Below are 17,907 nucleotides of genomic sequence, written 5' to 3' on the forward strand. Positions count from 1 at the left end.
TTTTTTCCCTCTTTTTTTAAGAGCCTTAACCCAGGTTTTATAGGAAGGAGAGATTTTAGATTGGAGAGTAGAATGGCTTAGGAGCATACCAATTATAGTATAATTGCTAATCTATATTGTAGTTTTAATCCAACGTGGACGTATCTTTTTAATTCAGAAGTAATTGGCAGCAAAATCACTTTTATATAGGAAATAGTATTAGACTAGGACATTTTGAGAGAAAATGCAGTGGGGATGCTTAGAGGCATTTATAAATGAAATTTGAATAGTAATGAGGATAAAATGGAATCACTCAAATCGCCAACAGCTGTTTGAATCATTCATTGTGCCTGAAAGTAAGGGTATCTAAAAATGAATGGTCATGCAGTTCACGCCTGCAGGGGATGTATTATCTCAGTGAGAAAACAAGCTTCAGTGTTTTCTAAATTTTACAGGTGTGTAGGGTATGTAGTCGGTGTTGAGATGTGTCATTGCTGTCATTAGGTAGGTTTGTTACAGAGTTGACAGTTTTGGCTTAAATAATCTGGAAGTTGCAGAAGTGTCTCGGCCTCTTTTCATTCACTCAAGCGTTCATATTGAACACTCCAGCAAAGCCATATGCTCGGCTCAGGAGATAATGGCAGATAAGAATAAAAATATTACTTGTCCTTAAGGAGCTCTTCCTTAATGGGAGAGACAAATTTTAGTGAGTGGTCACCAAGTATAGAATTCCAGCTGTGACACGAACTACAGAATGCTTATAACAGGGTGACTTGACCCTCCTATGGGTGCATTTCTTTAAGGGAATGGTGCTTGAACTGAGAGTTAAGGAGATATTAGGAGTTAATTAGGTAAGGAGGTGGAGGGAAGAACAGTTATTCTCTGCAGATGGATCAGCCTGTGAGATCTTGGGCTGGGTGTGAGTGTGGCTGGAATAGGGAGAGGAAGTTTGGTGGGAGACAAGGCCAGAGAAAGAGGTAGGGGTCATGGTAAAGGCATTTTGCTGTTTTCCTAAGAGCTAAAGGGAAGCTGTTGAGCGGTGTGTTGGTGAGGGAGAAGTCTTGATTAGGGTTGTCTTTTGATGTCCATTTTGGCAGAAAAGGAGAGTGGATGAGGGAGGTTAGAGGGAATGTGGGTGGAAGTTGGGAGGTTCCTGCAGTAGTTCAGCCAAGGACTGATGGTAGCTTGAACTGGTTTGTGGTGGTGGACACAGAGAGAAGCTTTGGGAAATATTTAGGAGTTATGATTGGAGGACTGGTGATAGGTAGGATGAGGAGGAAATAAGCATGCTTTCTCATCTGATCTCATCAAATTGGTTGCCACACAGAGTTCCTTTTCTTCATTGTCTGCAGTGACCACCCCCCTCCTCCATTTCCCTGTAGGGAATGGCATTGATAACCAGAAAGTTATCAGAGATATTGCAGGTTGATAGACTTTGCATTTAAACTTGGTCCTTTTGTCCTAATGATAGTTGTGTTTATAATAACCATCCTAGATTATTGATTGTACTGTCTCCTTGAACATTTTTAGTGCTGTCATAGAACACACCAATCGTGTCATCTTTCTCGAGGATGATGATGTCGCTGCAGTGGTGGATGGCCGTCTTTCTATCCATCGAATTAAACGGACTGCGGGAGATCACCCTGGACGAGCTGTGCAGACCCTCCAGATGGAACTCCAGCAGATCATGAAGGGTGAACCTTTCTATCCTGTTACACCTTGGTGTCCTCAATGGAAAGGATATTTTCTCCTTCCTGACCTGGTGTAGGAATCTGATAATACAGATTAGTGAAGGGATAACCCCAGAAAGGGGGATGATTCTTTGGAGAAATTATCTGCTGTTTTGACAATACTTCTTCAAACGAATTCATGGTTTCTTGTTTCTCACATGAAAAAAGAAATCAATTATTTAAGTGGTACTTGATGTTTTAAGATACTTTATAAGCATAGTTTGTGTTCTATTCTTTGTTCCTCTCTTATTCTCTGTGTGCTTCAGTTTTCTCATATATGAAATGGGGATAATAGGATTTACCTCGTTAAGGTTGTTTTGGGGATTGAGCCCTTACAACAGTGTCTGACATGCTTAGTGAGCTCTATATAATGTTTGCTACTATTAACTATTATGATTATGGTGACTGTGGTTTTTATTGTCCTTTCTGATGGGGTTGTGGTGAAAAACAAGCCAACGTTTATTGCATAATGGCTATATGTCAAGTCTTTTCTATATTAATCCACACTACCATGCTATGAAATAGCTGCTAGAACAGATCATTTTACAGATTAAGGAATTTCCCAGAGCTGCTTAGCTATTAAAAGATAGAATCATGATTTAAACCTAGATCTGACTCTAAAACTTAAGCTTTTCCCACTCCCCTGTTTTTCTATAATTGCATATTTTAGGTATGAAGTTAATAAAAGTATTTTTCCTCCTTGTTCATTTTTCTTCCCATTGGGTAAAATGTCATATATGAATATTGTTCTCTACTGCATGACCTTTCGTTTCATTTCATTTACTAAGATTATATTAAAGGAGATTGACTTTTAGCTGAATACAAATTTCTTATCCTTTGGCTTGTTAATTTTTGTTTTAATGATACAATTTATATTACTTTAGGCAACTTCAGTTCATTTATGCAGAAGGAAATTTTTGAGCAGCCAGAGTCAGTTGTGAACACAATGAGAGGAAGAGTCAACTTTGATGACTATACTGGTAATTACATGTGAATTATGTTATTATTTCAAAGTCTCTCATGGGGGTTGACGTTGACAGCCTTATAGGGTTCATTGTCCTTTGTAGAATAGCTATGGCTGCCAGCCATCAGTGGAGCCCAGTCCTCTTTTAAAAGTCCTTCCGTGTGTGATTCCACTGATATGAGGTGTATCTAGGTTAGTCAGATTTGTAGAGACAGAAGGTAGATTAGTGGTCACCAGGGGCTGGGGAGAGGGGGAAATGGGGAGTTAGTGTTTAACGGGTATAGAGCTTCAGTTTGGGACGATGCCAAAGTTCTGAGATGGTGATGGTCATGATTGCACAACAATGTGAATGTGCTTAATACCACTGAATTGTACACGTACAAATAGTTAAAACGGTAAATTTTATGTTATGTGTATTTTACCACCATAAAAAATAAGGGAATAATAATAATGGTTGCCAGGAGCTGAAGGGACAGGGGAGTGGAGAGTGACTGCTAATGGATACGGGTGTTTTGGAGGTGATGAAAGTCTAAAGTTAGATAGTGGTAATGGTTGCACAACTCTGAAATACTAAACACCACAATCATACTCTTTCAAAGGGTGAATTTTATGGTAAGTGACATACCTCTAAAATGGTTATGAAAAATATAAAAAATGCCTAGGAAGTCACATTTGAAAATTGTTGTCAGTTATGGGACTATTAAGGTGATTTTCCTGGAGAAAAAAAAAAGTCCTTCAGTGTACCATTAAGAACATTTAACTTCTTTTCAGTACAAAAATCTTTTATTGGGCACCTACTATGTACCAGGGACTGTTCTGAACACTGTGAATTCTCAGAAGAATGGGACCTGGTCCCCTTGTTGGGAAGCTTGCTGTATCTGTTCAGCCTAGGTTTTCTCTCTCAGTTTATAAATGAGTGAAGTGTGAACTTCCCAGAGGTTTTCCAGGTGTTTGCCTAATGCCTTATGGGATAACCTAACCTGTACCTTCCTGCCTGTTTAAGGTGGGGTGACAGTGCAGCTCTGGTCTTACTTCTGGAAGTTCTCTCTAGACCTTGTGTCACAGGAGTTTCTGCACCTTGGTGGGATGAGCTTGAGATTGACTTTCTGTGGTCATAGGATATCCATAAACTATCGCTAAATCACATTTTTGGAACATCCTTCATGACCAGTTTAATAAACAGTTTAACAAACAAGCTTTGGGCTAAGCTTCTCAGTGTTAGGAATCAGTTTTGGAGAAATTATATCTGGTATGCAACAATCTTTTCCTGAATTTGTGTGTTATACATATAATATTAAGTGCCTTCTCTTTTATGTCACGTCCTGCTAACTGATAGAGAATGATTCTCTGAATAAATGCGGTTTTTGTATACTTTTCTTTTCTGGAGGCATCAGACTCTTTCTCAGCAGGAGAGATTTGTTGAAGGCTGAATTATAAGTTGAACATCTGGTGAACATGGTGTGTGGAGCACCATGCTGAACGTATCAGGGACTGTAGGAAAGTTGTCTCTGCTGCGGTCTCCTCCTTGAGGTTCTTGGAAGGGGGATGAATACATAATTAACTATTTAAAGAAAGGTAAAATATGATAAATGACATTAGAAACACAGTTTAATGTTGAAATGTTTAAAGTTTAGTGTTGAATTTAGAGGAAGTAGAGAATGAATCTGTTTGTGGACAGGGGGCCAGGGAGGGCTTCATGAAGTAGGCAGGTGGTGCTTTAAAGGATTTGGAAGGTTTGAATAGGTAAAGATGAGATGGGAGCATTGCAGTTGGGTAGAATGCATTTGCTAAGAGGAGATAGTAGAAAACCATCAGAAATTTGTTTGTGAAATAATATGTAGTCCAGTTTGCCTGCCACCTCTAGTACTTGAAGAAGAATAGAGAGCAGTAAGTCTAGGGAAGAAGGTGAGAGGAACTGCCCAGGAGGGCCGTGAATGCATTGTGTTGAGTGTGAAGGGTACCTCCCTTTGTAGAAATTGCAGAGCTGTTAGGAGACTTAGGAGCCAGGGGTGATCGGAGCTTTACTGAAGTGACCTGGGTACCAGTCTCCAATGTGCATTGGAGGAGCGAGAGGCCGAGATGCAGTCGCCAGTAAGGATGTTGTCCCATCTGGGGTAAAGCAATGGGGAATGGGAGGGCAGCGGGGGCCGGGAGAGAAACAGGAGCGCTCCAGAGCAGGACCTGTTATCTGCTGGTGTGGGAGAGGGGGTTGTGGAAGGTGGTTGAACTGGAAGAACGGGGAGAGTAGCAGTAACTACTATTATGGTATGGAATGGAAATAAGATTAGGAAAAAGTTTTGTTTTATAAGGGAAAAGAAGGCGATAAACTTTGAAAAGTCATGATTTTAAAAAGCACTTTTATCTATGGTATGTGTTCCTCATAAAAGTTCTATAATATAAACAGGATAGCCGTTATCTTTTTTTGTTGTTAAGATAAGGAATTTGAGGCTCTGTCAGTTTGCGGTCTGGCCAGAGGTCACACTGCCAGTCATTTATGGAGCCAGACTAGCCTCCAGTGTTCAGTGGTGTTCACGCTCCATCCCACCCCTTTCCTCCAGACATTCCTGCTGTAGTAGTGGTCTCCCTTACCAGAAGTAGGAGCCTCTCCAAAGCATCAATTCAGACCATGGGCGACTCCTTCCAGAACTATCCCAAACGCCCCTCGGCCATCAGGGAATTTGCTAGGACTAATTTTAGGGAAATGCTTGTGACCAGCTAATCTCACTGTCTAACCTCCCTGTCCTTCTTGGTTATCATCTGAAATATAAGTCTCTCTGATAGTCTGTCTACTTTATACTTAGTCATCTCCAAACTGATGTGCCTTTGCATGACTCCCTACCCAGCCTCTTAATGTTGTTTCCTTTTCCCTCAAGTCTTTTCAATACATGCCGAGGTCTGAGGCAGAGGTACACAAAAAGGAACAGCAAGAATGCCAGTCTGGCTGGGGTGGCCTGGGTGAGAGAAGTGCTAGGAGATTAGGTCAGAGTGAAGCAGGAGGCAGGGCTTGTGGCTGCTTGAAGGCCATGTAAGGAGTTTGGACTTCATTCCAAAGTTACTTGGGAAGCCAGTGAAGCTTTTCGTTGTTTTATTTTCTACTTAACTAGTTTCTTTTTTTTTTTTGCGGTACGCGGGCCTCTCACTGCTGTGGCCTCTCCCACTGTGGAGCACAGGCTCCGGACGCGCAGGCTCAGCGGCCATGGCTCATGGGCCCAGCCGCTCCGCGGCATGTGGGATCTTCCCGGACCGGGGCATGAACCCATGTCCTCTGCATCAGCAGGCGGACTCTCAACCACTGCGCCACCAGGGAAGCCCCCATAACTAGTTTCTTAAAATAGAGAAATATAATCGGCCCTCTCAGTATTGAAATTTAAAAGGAAGAGCGTAAATTATTCAAAAATATAAAAAGCAAAACATATACGTTGGTTCCGTTTTGTAACTAGTTAAGGTAGAAGGAAAGAGTGGAGGAGATAAAGAGCAGGGGCAGAGTAGACAGACCGACGGTGGGTCAGATGGAGAAGGATGCTGCCCACGGGCATGCTCATTGCTCTCATCAGCCAGACGCTGAACTGTCTGGTAGCCACACAGTGCCTTGGACAGTATATTCCCTTGGTAGGTGCTCAGAATATTAGTTGAACAACTGAATGAATGTTGGATGAAAATTTCTCACAGGTAGAAAACTCGCCATGTGTAGAAGGACCCATAGACAAGGCACCCTTAGCAGAACATGTACGTGGCTGTAGAGACAGAAAGAGGACAGACTCATTGGAGGGTTCTGTGATCAGATTTACGTTTTTAAAGAATCCCTCTAAAAGATCATTCTGGCCGTGTGTGGAGAACAGGCTCTAGGAGGTAGAGAATAGAAGTCAGGAGGGTACGGCTCTTGTCCAGGGGAGGGATGTTGGACTTGGCTGATGGTGTTAGAGGTACAGTTTGAAGGTGGGGCTCACAGGACTTGCTTGTGCAGTCGCTGTTGAGCAACCGAGGATGGATGACCCTGCCGTTAGGTGAATGGGGTGGCATTGACTGAGATGGGAAAGACTGAGAGGAGAGTGGTTTATATTGTGTTCAGAGCACTGTTCTGGGCATGTAATGGAGATGAACACAAGTAAGACAATTTTTTTCCCAAGCAGGCTTACTGAGATATAATTAGGTATAATAAAATTGACTGTTCTTAATGTATAATTCAGTGAGTTTTGACCAACTTCCACAACATGGTCATAATCCTGAACAACCTGTACAACAATCAAGAGTTAGCACAGATCCTTCACCGGAAAAATTTCCCCAAGCCCCTTTGTAGTCAACCCTTTCCCCACCTCCAGCCACCAGCATCTACCGATCTATTGTCCGTGTCCCTATAGTTCTGCCTTTAAGATACCTTTTAATCTGAAGAGAGGAATGTAAAAATGACCGAACAAGGTAGGATGTGGTAGATACTGTAGTTGTGTAGGTGTATCAGGGGGTGAGGAAGGTTAATTACAAGTTGGAGGTGGCCAGTTAAGTTCGGACTTACTTCGTTTACATTTCAAAACGAGAGAGAACTGTGCTTCCTAAGAGGAATATGAATGCTTTAAAACAGCAGTGTTGTTTCCCAGATTGGCATTGGTCACTCATGAAAAGCGAATACATGTTTCATATGGTTCTTTCCTAAATAATTATATCCACAAACTTTTATTTCAGTGAATTTGGGCGGTCTGAAGGATCACATTAAGGAGATCCAGAGGTGTCGGCGTTTGATTCTTATCGCTTGTGGAACAAGTTATCATGCTGGTGTAGCAGTAAGTGGCTTCTTAAAATTTTAGTTGTGTCATTTTGGGTATTAGAAGATATCTGCAGATAAACAGTATCTCCAGTAACACACCATGTAAAACTATTTTTTGTTAAAACACCGTGTTTTGTTTTCATGTTGTGATGGCAAAAATCAAGAAAGTTGGGGAGAGAAATTTTAATAGCTACTTGGAATTATTTATCAATGGATCATCTGCTTTAGAAAGGTCCTTAGATATACAGGTAGACCGCCTGCAACTAACTTCATGAAAGGCAAAGAGTGGAAAAGTTCTTATGCCATCCTGGCCTTGCAGTTCACAGCGCATGCCTACTTCTGTTAGAGCCGTCACTGGGTTTTGTGTATCATTGTTCATTTGCCCCAGACAGATGGCTGTGTGAACCTCAACAGGATTTTCCTAGGTAGGCACATTTCTGCAAAGAAAGGAAGTCTTCTTTTTGATAGACTTTGTTCTTTAAATTGTTATTTTGGAAGCTGAAATTCTGTATCAAAGATGTGTGTTGGTTGTCAATATAGAAGCCTAGGAATTTAACAGTGTTTTAGTCCAATAAATCAGATCCACGTGTAGTTTCCCTTATAAAGAGACAGGCTATGTGCTGTTGATGTCAACTCCTGTAAGTACAGAAAACCCTTACACACTCAGTTTCTACTTTTAGGATTGATTTCCAAAGTTCATGACAGTAATTTTTTTATTTGCTGGGGCATAAATATAATTATCTACACTTGTGGGAGCCATTCATTTGAGGAGTGAGTGAAACTAGCTGGTCACTCAACCCTTGCATCTCAATAGGCTTTCTTCTTCTCTAAAGCACCCCCTTCTCCCTCCCCTCCTCACCCCCCGCCCCAAATTACATGGTCCTAAAAAGGAAAATCTGTGCAATTTTGAAGGGAAGAGTTGTTAGAAAGTGATTGTTTTGAGCACTGGAAAAAAAAAAGAATGAATTAAAGACATTAGTGTAAATTAAGGGATTGCCTGATTTAGTGGTGGCTTAGATCTATTATTGAATGAGCCCTCTATTCAGAAATACAAAATTTGACTAAATGTTTCATCCAATGCTAAGCCTGAATTGTGGGGCATAAATTATATATATGCTGTGTTGGAATTCTCTAATTTGAGAAGATGGAAGGGTTTTGTTTTGTTTTGGGGTTTCTGGTGGGTGCTGAGACTACTGTAGTTAACAAACAAATATTAGAAATCCTGTGTGGTTTAGCATACAAAATAGTGTCCCTGAATTAATTCTAGCTAGGTTATCTACCCCCTACTCCACCCTCCATTCTACAGAGTTTGAAAGTATTGAGCTTTCTTAAACAAGATTTTTAAAGTATATTGACTTTTTTTGAGAAACAGCATTCTTTATGAATACCTAGTATTTCTGAAATGTTTAATTTTTCATTCACTGTTTATGATACATCTGTTATTATCTCATTTGAAATTCTCAGTGATTTGGTATTATATGAATTGTCATTTAAAGACTAGGAATTGGGAAGTTAGAGTTAATATACAAGCTAACTCAGAACAGTGCTTTTTCCACTTTTCAAAACATTTTATACATGCATTTATTTATACATGCATTGATAATTATCTAAAGAGACTTGTGCCAAAATATTAACAGTGCTTATCTCCTGGGTGTTGGGATTTTGGTTATTTTATTTTTTTATGCTTTAATCTCTGTTGTTTGTATTTTCTAACACTGCATTATGTATCATTTTTATAATCAGAAAAAGTGAAAACTATACATTGAGTCTGAGGAAGTCCAGTGAAAAAGAGTATTTGATGTAAAGTTGTATGACCAAGTCATCTTTTCTCTGCAGACACGTCAAGTTCTTGAAGAGCTGACTGAGTTGCCTGTTATGGTGGAGCTAGCCAGTGATTTCCTGGATAGAAACACCCCAGTTTTTCGAGATGATGTTTGCTTTTTCATTAGTCAGTCAGGTATGCTAATTTTAAAGACTTAAAGAAAAGGAAAGTCATTCTTTCTAACAACTATAGCATATGTTGGCAAAACTGATATTTAAAGATAAACTGGTTATTGCAGATAACTTGACAAATATAGGTTTATTTTGATGTTATGGAATTCTTAATGAGTTAGTAAAAACACATTTTACACTCAGAAGAGCTGAATTTTTAAAGACAAAGAAGGAAAGACGATCCTAAGAAGTCGGATCCTATTATTAAAAGTTTTACAAATTTATTCTTTTAAGTACATGTTTTAAATTTTATTTAAAACAAATGAGGGGAAAAGGGAGGGAGCTATGAATTGGGAATTTGGGATTAACAGATACACACTACTATATATAAAATAAACAACAAGGACCTACTGTATAGCACAGGGAACTATACTCAGTATCTTGTAATAACGTGTAATGGAAAAGAATCTGAAAAAAATATATACGTATAACTGAATCACTTTGATGTACAACTGAAACACTGTAAATCCACTATACTTCAGTTAAAAATAATAATAAAACAAATGATATTGTTGAAAGAGTAGTCAGTTTTCTCTTTTTGCATCTAAAAAACAGCATATGTTGACTGCTCTGTGTGTTACTTTTGTCTTCCTTTTTACCCAGGCGAGACAGCAGATACCCTGATGGGTCTTCGGTACTGCAAGGAGAGAGGAGCTTTAACTGTCGGGATCACAAACACGGTTGGCAGTTCCATATCAAGAGAGACAGACTGTGGAGTTCACATCAATGCTGGGCCCGAGATCGGGGTGGCCAGCACAAAGGTAAGTTCTTGACTTAGTTCTCATGTGATTATTTACATAATCATAGTGTTGGTGAAACAGACTAATCTGTATCTTATATTTCATTTCTTAGCACTTACAGAATTCATATTGTTTACTAATCGTAATTATCGTAAGCCTTGAGCGTCAGTAATAGATAAAACACTTGTTGTCCCCCTTCCTCACACTCATCTTAAGGGACAAGCGTATATAATGTAAAGTTTATTTTGCAAACGTCTCTTCTGACTATCCGCATTCAGCACTTATATTCCTCCTGCTGTGTGGGGTGGGATATGTGGTAAGTATAATGCCCCCTCTTAATTAAGTATAGTAGGGAATTAGAAAAATAACAAATCAGAAACACCCAGCTTAAGTCTAATAATTTTTGACATTTTTATTTACAGGTTTGTACTATCCTAATAAATGTGCCAAAATAGACACACTGCCTTTGAAGTTTGTAAAGAGGAGTACACTTTTGGTATAAAATTTGGCTGTTTAAGAAAATAAATTGAGTATTATATGAGAATATCTGTTTCTCTTTAGATATACATCTGTGGAGATTTAAAAGCACCTTCATTTTCATTTTTAAGGCCTAGTGAGACTACTTTCCTCTTTGAAATTGGGATATGCATAAATTTAGTACCAGTAATAAAAATAGGAATCTTAGAAAGTTGTGTAAATGCAAACGATGTTCTCCACAAATATGTTACTCTTTATAGTTTCAAAATTTCAGTTTCTTGTCTTTTTCTGCCTAAGTCTAATATTTGTTACTGATTGTTGAATAAGATGCTTAGGTTTTGGTGGATTTGAGTTTAATTAAGGGAAGATGATGTTAACATATACAAACCACATTTGGTTCTTTTTCCATTTAAAGAACCTCATGGGGAATTTTTTTGTGGAAAAGTTATAATTCTTAAGTAAAAACTCTGAGTGAGGTTTTTGTTTCTTGGTTACTTTGATATTGCTAACACTATAATTTACAGAAAACCGAAGCCTGAATTTTCTCCATGTGGTGATTAAAACATGTAAGATATTTGTGCTTGGGTTTCCATTCTCTGCCTGAATGAATAAACAGCTGCCCTCAGCAGCAGCTTGTGGATTCTTGGAACAGTGTCCAGACAGACAGCTTTGATCAGGGATTAGAATCCCAGACCCTTCATTCAAACGCATTTGAAGCAAGGGCTTCAGTGTGGCATGTATGGGATGCAGGATCATACCACTGAATGGAGGCTATTGACTTATCTTTTTATTGAATCTTTCTTGATCTGTGAGCTGCCAGGGGACATGCAGTTTTTTTGATTTCTAATTGTATCATTCATGAAAACTTAAATTTTCCTCAATGTTTTATTATAATATTCAAACATACAGCAGAATTAAAAGAACTTTACATGAGTACCTGTATACCCATCACCTAGATTCTGCCATTAACCTTTTTTCTGCAGCTTTATTGAGGTATGCTTTTCATACCATAGTGTTCACCAATTTTAAGTGTATATGGTTTTAGTAAATTTGGCTGTTTATCACCACAGTCCAATTTTAGAAGACGTAATCACCTGAAAAAGTTCCTTTGTCCCCCTTTCCAGTCAATTCCCACTCCTACCCCTCTGCCTCAGCCTCAGGCAAGTATTGCTTTCTCTTGCTATATTATTTCATTTTCTAGAAATTTCTTATAAATGGAATTGTATAATACATGTCTTTTGTATCTAGCTTCCTCCATTTAACAGAACGTTTTGAGATTTTCTCATGTGTTATTTGTATCAATAGTTTGTTTTTTCTCTGTAAGTCCTTTTCTAAAATCTTTTTGTTTTGAAATAACTGTAGATTTATAGGAAGTTGCAAAGATAGTAGAGAAGTCCATGTACTCTTTACCCAGGTTCTTCCAATGGTTACATCTGTATAGGAAAAGAAGCATCTTTTTATAGTATATACTGTAATTCTTTAAAAAAATGCCTCCCTGAAAAAATTTAGTATTATGGCAGCTTAGTCTTAGTTTAAATTTTCTTGGATTCTAAAGTAATTTTGTTTTCCTTAACTGCCATAGACATTCTGGGCGTGGAGTTATTTATAAGTTTGGGGGTGTTTAGTTATAGATCATTTCTGAATGGCAAGTATAAGTTTATATGTTAATGGGTGACGAAAGAAATTCTAATTGATCCTGATCCCTGGGCTCCATGATAGGGCTAGCATAAGAATTCTATAATCTTGATGATTAATTCCCAACTTTGCCTGAAAAACTGTCAAGGTTAGAGAGATATTATTAAATTTCTCAGAATGTTTGACCGTAGATAATTTGATATTGCTGTAGAAATTGATGGGTATAACTGTGCAGACTCAGTAATTCTTGTATGTTATTGCAGGTGTTTAGAAGTTCACCACAGTACTGACTTTTGTTGATTTTTTAAAAAAAATAAACCAGTATAACTTTTATTTTTGGCTGAATAAAAAGTAAAACCAAGTTGAAAAGTTCAGAGTCAGCATTGTCCTGGTAAATTCTTTCAAACCTCAGTAATTCTAAATGTGAGGTGTAGCTTATTTTTTTCATAATTGGTTGCCTGGTGTGTATTGATGAAATGAAAAACATGAAATTGGAAATTAAGCTGAATGCAATAGAAAAAATATGTGCATTAAAGTTACTCTGTTTAATATTTGCTTTTAAAAACCAGTGCTGAGATGTTTTAAGTCCAAACAAAGAAGCATACTCTGTAGAATAACATTTTTATTTATGGGCTGGAGGAACCAGAATACTCATTATCTGATCATTTTGGATTGGAAACAATTTAGGTATCCCAGGAGTCCAAGATATTGGGTCTCTCCCTCTGTCCTGATAGTATATTTTCTGATTAATTGGTTTATTGAAAAGTAAACTTCAGTAGAAAGAAGTAGACTGGGAAGGACTGGAACTTAGAATACAGGTATGATTGTTAGATTGGAGGCAAGGGACTGAAAATCCACTTTAGTGCTAAGGGGAAAAAAATCCCAGTCTGCCAGTGGAACACATAGGAGGACAGGGACAGGTAGCTGTGGAGGAATGTATGAGCACCTGGTAGCTGGGAGGTGCAGCGAGAGGAAACAGGGAATCTAATTTAACTATTGGGAAGGTAAGGAGCATTAGCAGACTGTGATTTTATTGTACAGGAGGCTCACTATCCACATTATGACAGGAAAATATTCACTCATGACGTGATCCCTTATCCAGAGAAGAGTAGTAGAAATTCAGCATATAATCTATAAAAAAACCCAAGATGAATTATTCATAGCACTGTAGCTGACAATATCACAGTAATCCTAGTGATTAATAATAAAAATGTAAATAAAAACCTCAAATGCCTGGAACATAAAAACGTTTCTTTAAATAACTTGAGTTAGAACCATATCAGAATTGCCATTTAAAAAGACTTATTAGAAAAAATAACTATAATGAACAATATGGGTAAAAATTTAGATAGTGTGGCCAGAGTGATAGAAGTATGTTCATAGCATTAAATGCTTCAAAAAGAAAATGAACTGAGTATTGAACTCAAAAAGGTAGAAGAAGGAAACCCAATGAAGCAGAAGGAGGCAAATAATAGAGAAAAATGGATGAGTGAACAGCAAAATAGAAAGCTTCAGGACCTTTATCTTGGTGGGCCTTAGCTGTTCTTCTGGAACCTTCCTAGGATTTTATCTGTATTACTGCAAAGCAAAAAAGGTGCCCTTAGAATCCTTCTCAACATAATGTTTCACTGTGACAACCAGTAGGTAAGGATTGACTCTATATGAAACGTATTTGCTATCCCTATTCTAGAAGTTCTGTCCAGTTTAGTAAGAAAAATTAAAACAGCAGGAAAGGAGGAAACAAATTCTTATTTGCAATTGATATGATTGACTACCTGTAGAACTTAAGAAAATCAAGTCAGAAACTTCTTAGAATGGATAAAAATTCATGTAAGGTGCTTTATAGAAAACATATATAAAATAGAAGACAGAGTAGTGAAAATCACTGATGCTGAACAGAAAAAAGAAAAGAAGAATGAAAAGAAATGAGGACAGTTTGAGAGACCTCTGCGATAACATCAAGTGTACTAGTATTTGCAGTATAGGGGTTCCAGAAGGAGAAGAGAGAGAGAAAGGGGCAGAGAACATATCTGAAGACATAATAGCTGAAAACTTCCCTAACTTGGAAAAGAAATAGACATCCAAATCCAGGAGGCCCAGAGAGTCCCATACAGGACTTACCCAAAGAGGAAAACACCAAGACACATTGCGATTAAAATGACAAAAATTAAAGAGAAAGAGAGACTGTTAAAAGCATCAAGGGAAAAGCAAGAGATAACATACAAGGGAACTCCCATAAGGCTGTCAGCTGACCTTTAGCAGAAACCCTGCAGGCCAGAAGGGAGTGGCATGTTTTATTTAAAGCAATGAAAGGGAAAAACCTACACCCAAGAATACTCTAACCCAGGGGTCCCCAACGCCTGGGCTGTGGAATGGTGCTGGGCTGTGGAACGGTGCCAGTCCATGGCCTGTTAGGAACCGGCCGCACAGCAGGAGGTGAGTGGTGGGCAAGTGAGCGAAGATTCATCTGCTGTTCCCATTGCTCCCCATCACTCACATTACTGCCTGAACCATCCCCCCCATCACTTGCATTACCTCCTGAACCCCCCCACCCCCGACCGTGGAAAAATTGTCTTCCACGAAACCGGTCCCTGGTGCCAAAAAGGTTGGGGACCGCTGCTCTAACCAACAAGGCTCTTGTTCAGATTTGTTGGAGAGATCAAAAGCTTTACAGACAAGCAAAGGCTAAAAGAGTTCAGCACCACCAAACCAGCTCTACAAGAAATGTTCAGGAAATTCCTCTAAGCGAAAAAGAAATGGCTGCAACTAGAAACATGAAAATTATGAAATGAAAAAGCTCATCAATAAAGGCAAACATACAGTAAAAGTAGGAAGTCATCCACCCACAAAGCTAGTAGAATGGTTAAAGACAAAGCAGTAAAGTCATATATGTCCACAATAAGCAGTTAAGGGATGCACAATACAGTTAAATGTAAAATATATCAAAAACAGTAATCATGAGAGGAGGAGAGTACAAATGCAGGGTTGTTAACATGCATTTGAAATTAAGAGACTGGCAACTTAAAACAATCACACACACACATATATATACATATTGCTATATAAAAACTTCACGGTAACCACAAACCAAAAATCTATAATAGATATAAACCAAAAAAGGCAAAAGGAATACAGACAACACTAAAGATAGTCGTCAGATCACAAGAGAACAAAACAAGAAAAAAGGAAAAAAAAAAAAAAGACCTACAAAACAACCCCCAAACAAGTAATAAAATGGCAATAGCATACATATCATTAATTACCTTAGATGTAAATGGACTCAGTGCTCTAATCAAAAGAGAGAGTGGCTGAATGGATACAAAAGCAAGACCCATATATATGCTGCCTATAAGAGACTCACTTCAGATCTAAAGACACACACAGACTGAAAATGAGGGAATGAGAAAAGGAATTCCATGCAAATGGAAATCAAAAGAAAGCTGGGGTAACAATACTTATATCAGACAAGATAGATTTTAAAGACTGTTACAAGAGACAAAGGAGGACACTACATAATGACCAAGGGATTAGTCCAAGAAGAAGATTAAACGATTGTAAATATATATGTACCCAGCATTGGAGCACCTAAATACATAAAGCAAATACTAACCGACATAAAGGGAGAAATCAACAGTAACACAATAGTAGTAGGGGACTTTAACACCCCACTTACGTCAGTGGACCAGTCATCCAGACAGAAAATCAACAAGGAAACACTGGCCTTAAATGACACATTACACCAGAGGGACATAATTGATATGTGTAGAGCATTCCATCCCAAAGCAGCAGAGTACACGTTCTTTTTATGTGCACATGGTACATTCTCCAGGATAGATCACATGCTAGGCCACAAAACAAGACTTGGTGAATTTAGGAAAATTAAAATCATATCAAGGGACCTCCCTGGTGACGCAGTGGTTAAGGATCTCCCTGCCAATGCAGGGGACACGGGTTGGATCCCTGCTCCGGGAAGATCCCACATGCTGTGGAGCAACTAAGTCCGTGTGCCACAACTACTGAGCCTGTGCTCTAGAGCGTGCAAGCCACACCTACTGAGCCCACGTGCCTAGAGTCTGTGCTCTACAACAAGAGAAGCCACCACAATGAGAAGCCTGCGCACCGCAGCAAAGAGTAGACCCCGCAACTAGAGAAAGCCTGCACACAGCAGCAAAGACCCAACGCAACCAAAAATAAATTAAAAAAGAAATTAAAATCATATCAGGCATCTTTTCTGACCACTATGCTATGAGACTAGAAGTCAACTACAAGGAAAAAACTGCAGAAAACACAAATGAGGAGGCTAAACAACATGGTACTAAACAACCAGTGGATCGCTGAAGAAATCAAAGAGGAAATGAAAAATACCTAGAGAAAAATGCAAACAAAAACATGATGATCCAAAACCTTTGGGACGCAGCAAAAGCAGTTCTAAGTGGGAAGTTTATGGTGATACCTCAGGTATAAGGTATTCCTCAGAATACCTCAGGAAATAAGAAAAAATCTCATATAAATAACCTAACCTTACACCTAAACAAACTGGAGAAAGAAAAAGCCCAAAGTTAGTAGAAGGAAAGAAAGCATAAAGATCAGAGAAGAAATAAAATAGAGACTAAAAAAATAATAGAAGAGATCAATGAAACGAAAAACTGGTTCTTTGAAAAGATAAACAAAATTGATAAACCTTTAGCCAGACTCATCAAGAAAAAAAGAGAGAGGGCACAAATCAGTAAAATCAGAAATGAAAAAGGAGAAGTTACAACCACCATTACAGAAATACAGAAGATCGTAAGAGACTACTACAAACAACTATATGCCAATAAAATGGACAACCTAGAAGAAATGGACAGATTCTTTGAAGATGTATAATCTCCCAAGACTGAGCCAGGAAGAAATAGAAAATTTGGATAGACCAATTATCAGTAATGAAATTGAACCAGTAATTTTAAAATTCCAAGTAAACAAAAATCTAGGACCAGTGGCTTCACAGGTGAATTCTACCAAACATTTAGAAAAGAGTTAACACCTATCCTTGTCAAAATATTCCAAAAAATTGCAGAGGAAGGAACACTGTCAAACTCATTCTGTTAGGCTGACATCACCCTGATACCAAAACCACACAAAGATATCACAAAGAGAAAACTACAGGCCAGTATCACTGAAAAACAAAGATGCAGAAATCTTCAACAAAATATTAGCAAACCAAACTCAATGATACATGAAAAGGATCATACACCAGGATCAAGTGGGATTTATCCCAGGGATGCAAGAGTTTTTCAGTATCCAGAAGTCAATCATTGTGATACATCACATGAACAAATTGAAGAATAAAAACCAAGTGATCATCTCAATAGATGCAGAAAAAGCTTTTGGCAAAATTCAACATCCATTTATGATAAAAGCTCTCTAGAAAGTGGGCATAGAGAGAACCTACCTCAACATAATAAAGGTCATATTATGACAAACCCACAGCTAACATCATACTCGGTGAAAACCTGAGAACATTTCCTCTAAGATCAAGAACAAGACAAGGATGCCTGCTGTCAACACTTTTATTCAACATAGTATTGAAGTCCTAGCCACAGCAATCAGACAAGAGAAAGAAGTAAAAGGACTATAAATTGGAAAGAAAGA

The 17,907-nt window shown here is 38.4% G+C and overlaps 1 protein-coding gene across 1 annotated transcript in view; it reads left to right on the forward strand.

Moving 5' to 3' along the window:
• The window catches only part of GFPT1 (glutamine--fructose-6-phosphate transaminase 1), a 72,118-nt gene that overhangs the window by 39,837 nt on the left and 14,374 nt on the right, over positions 1–17,907 (forward strand). Inside the window, exons 10-14 of the mRNA XM_079940434.1 lie at positions 1,510–1,673; positions 2,594–2,689; positions 7,351–7,448; positions 9,269–9,389; positions 10,028–10,185. Of these exons, the coding sequence (XP_079796560.1) occupies positions 1,510–1,673; positions 2,594–2,689; positions 7,351–7,448; positions 9,269–9,389; positions 10,028–10,185 (637 nt within the window). The remainder of the gene's footprint in view (positions 1–1,509; positions 1,674–2,593; positions 2,690–7,350; positions 7,449–9,268; positions 9,390–10,027; positions 10,186–17,907) is intronic.

This window comes from Stenella coeruleoalba (assembly GCF_951394435.1).
Source record: "Stenella coeruleoalba genome assembly, chromosome: 13".
Lineage (NCBI taxonomy): Eukaryota > Metazoa > Chordata > Mammalia > Artiodactyla > Delphinidae > Stenella > Stenella coeruleoalba.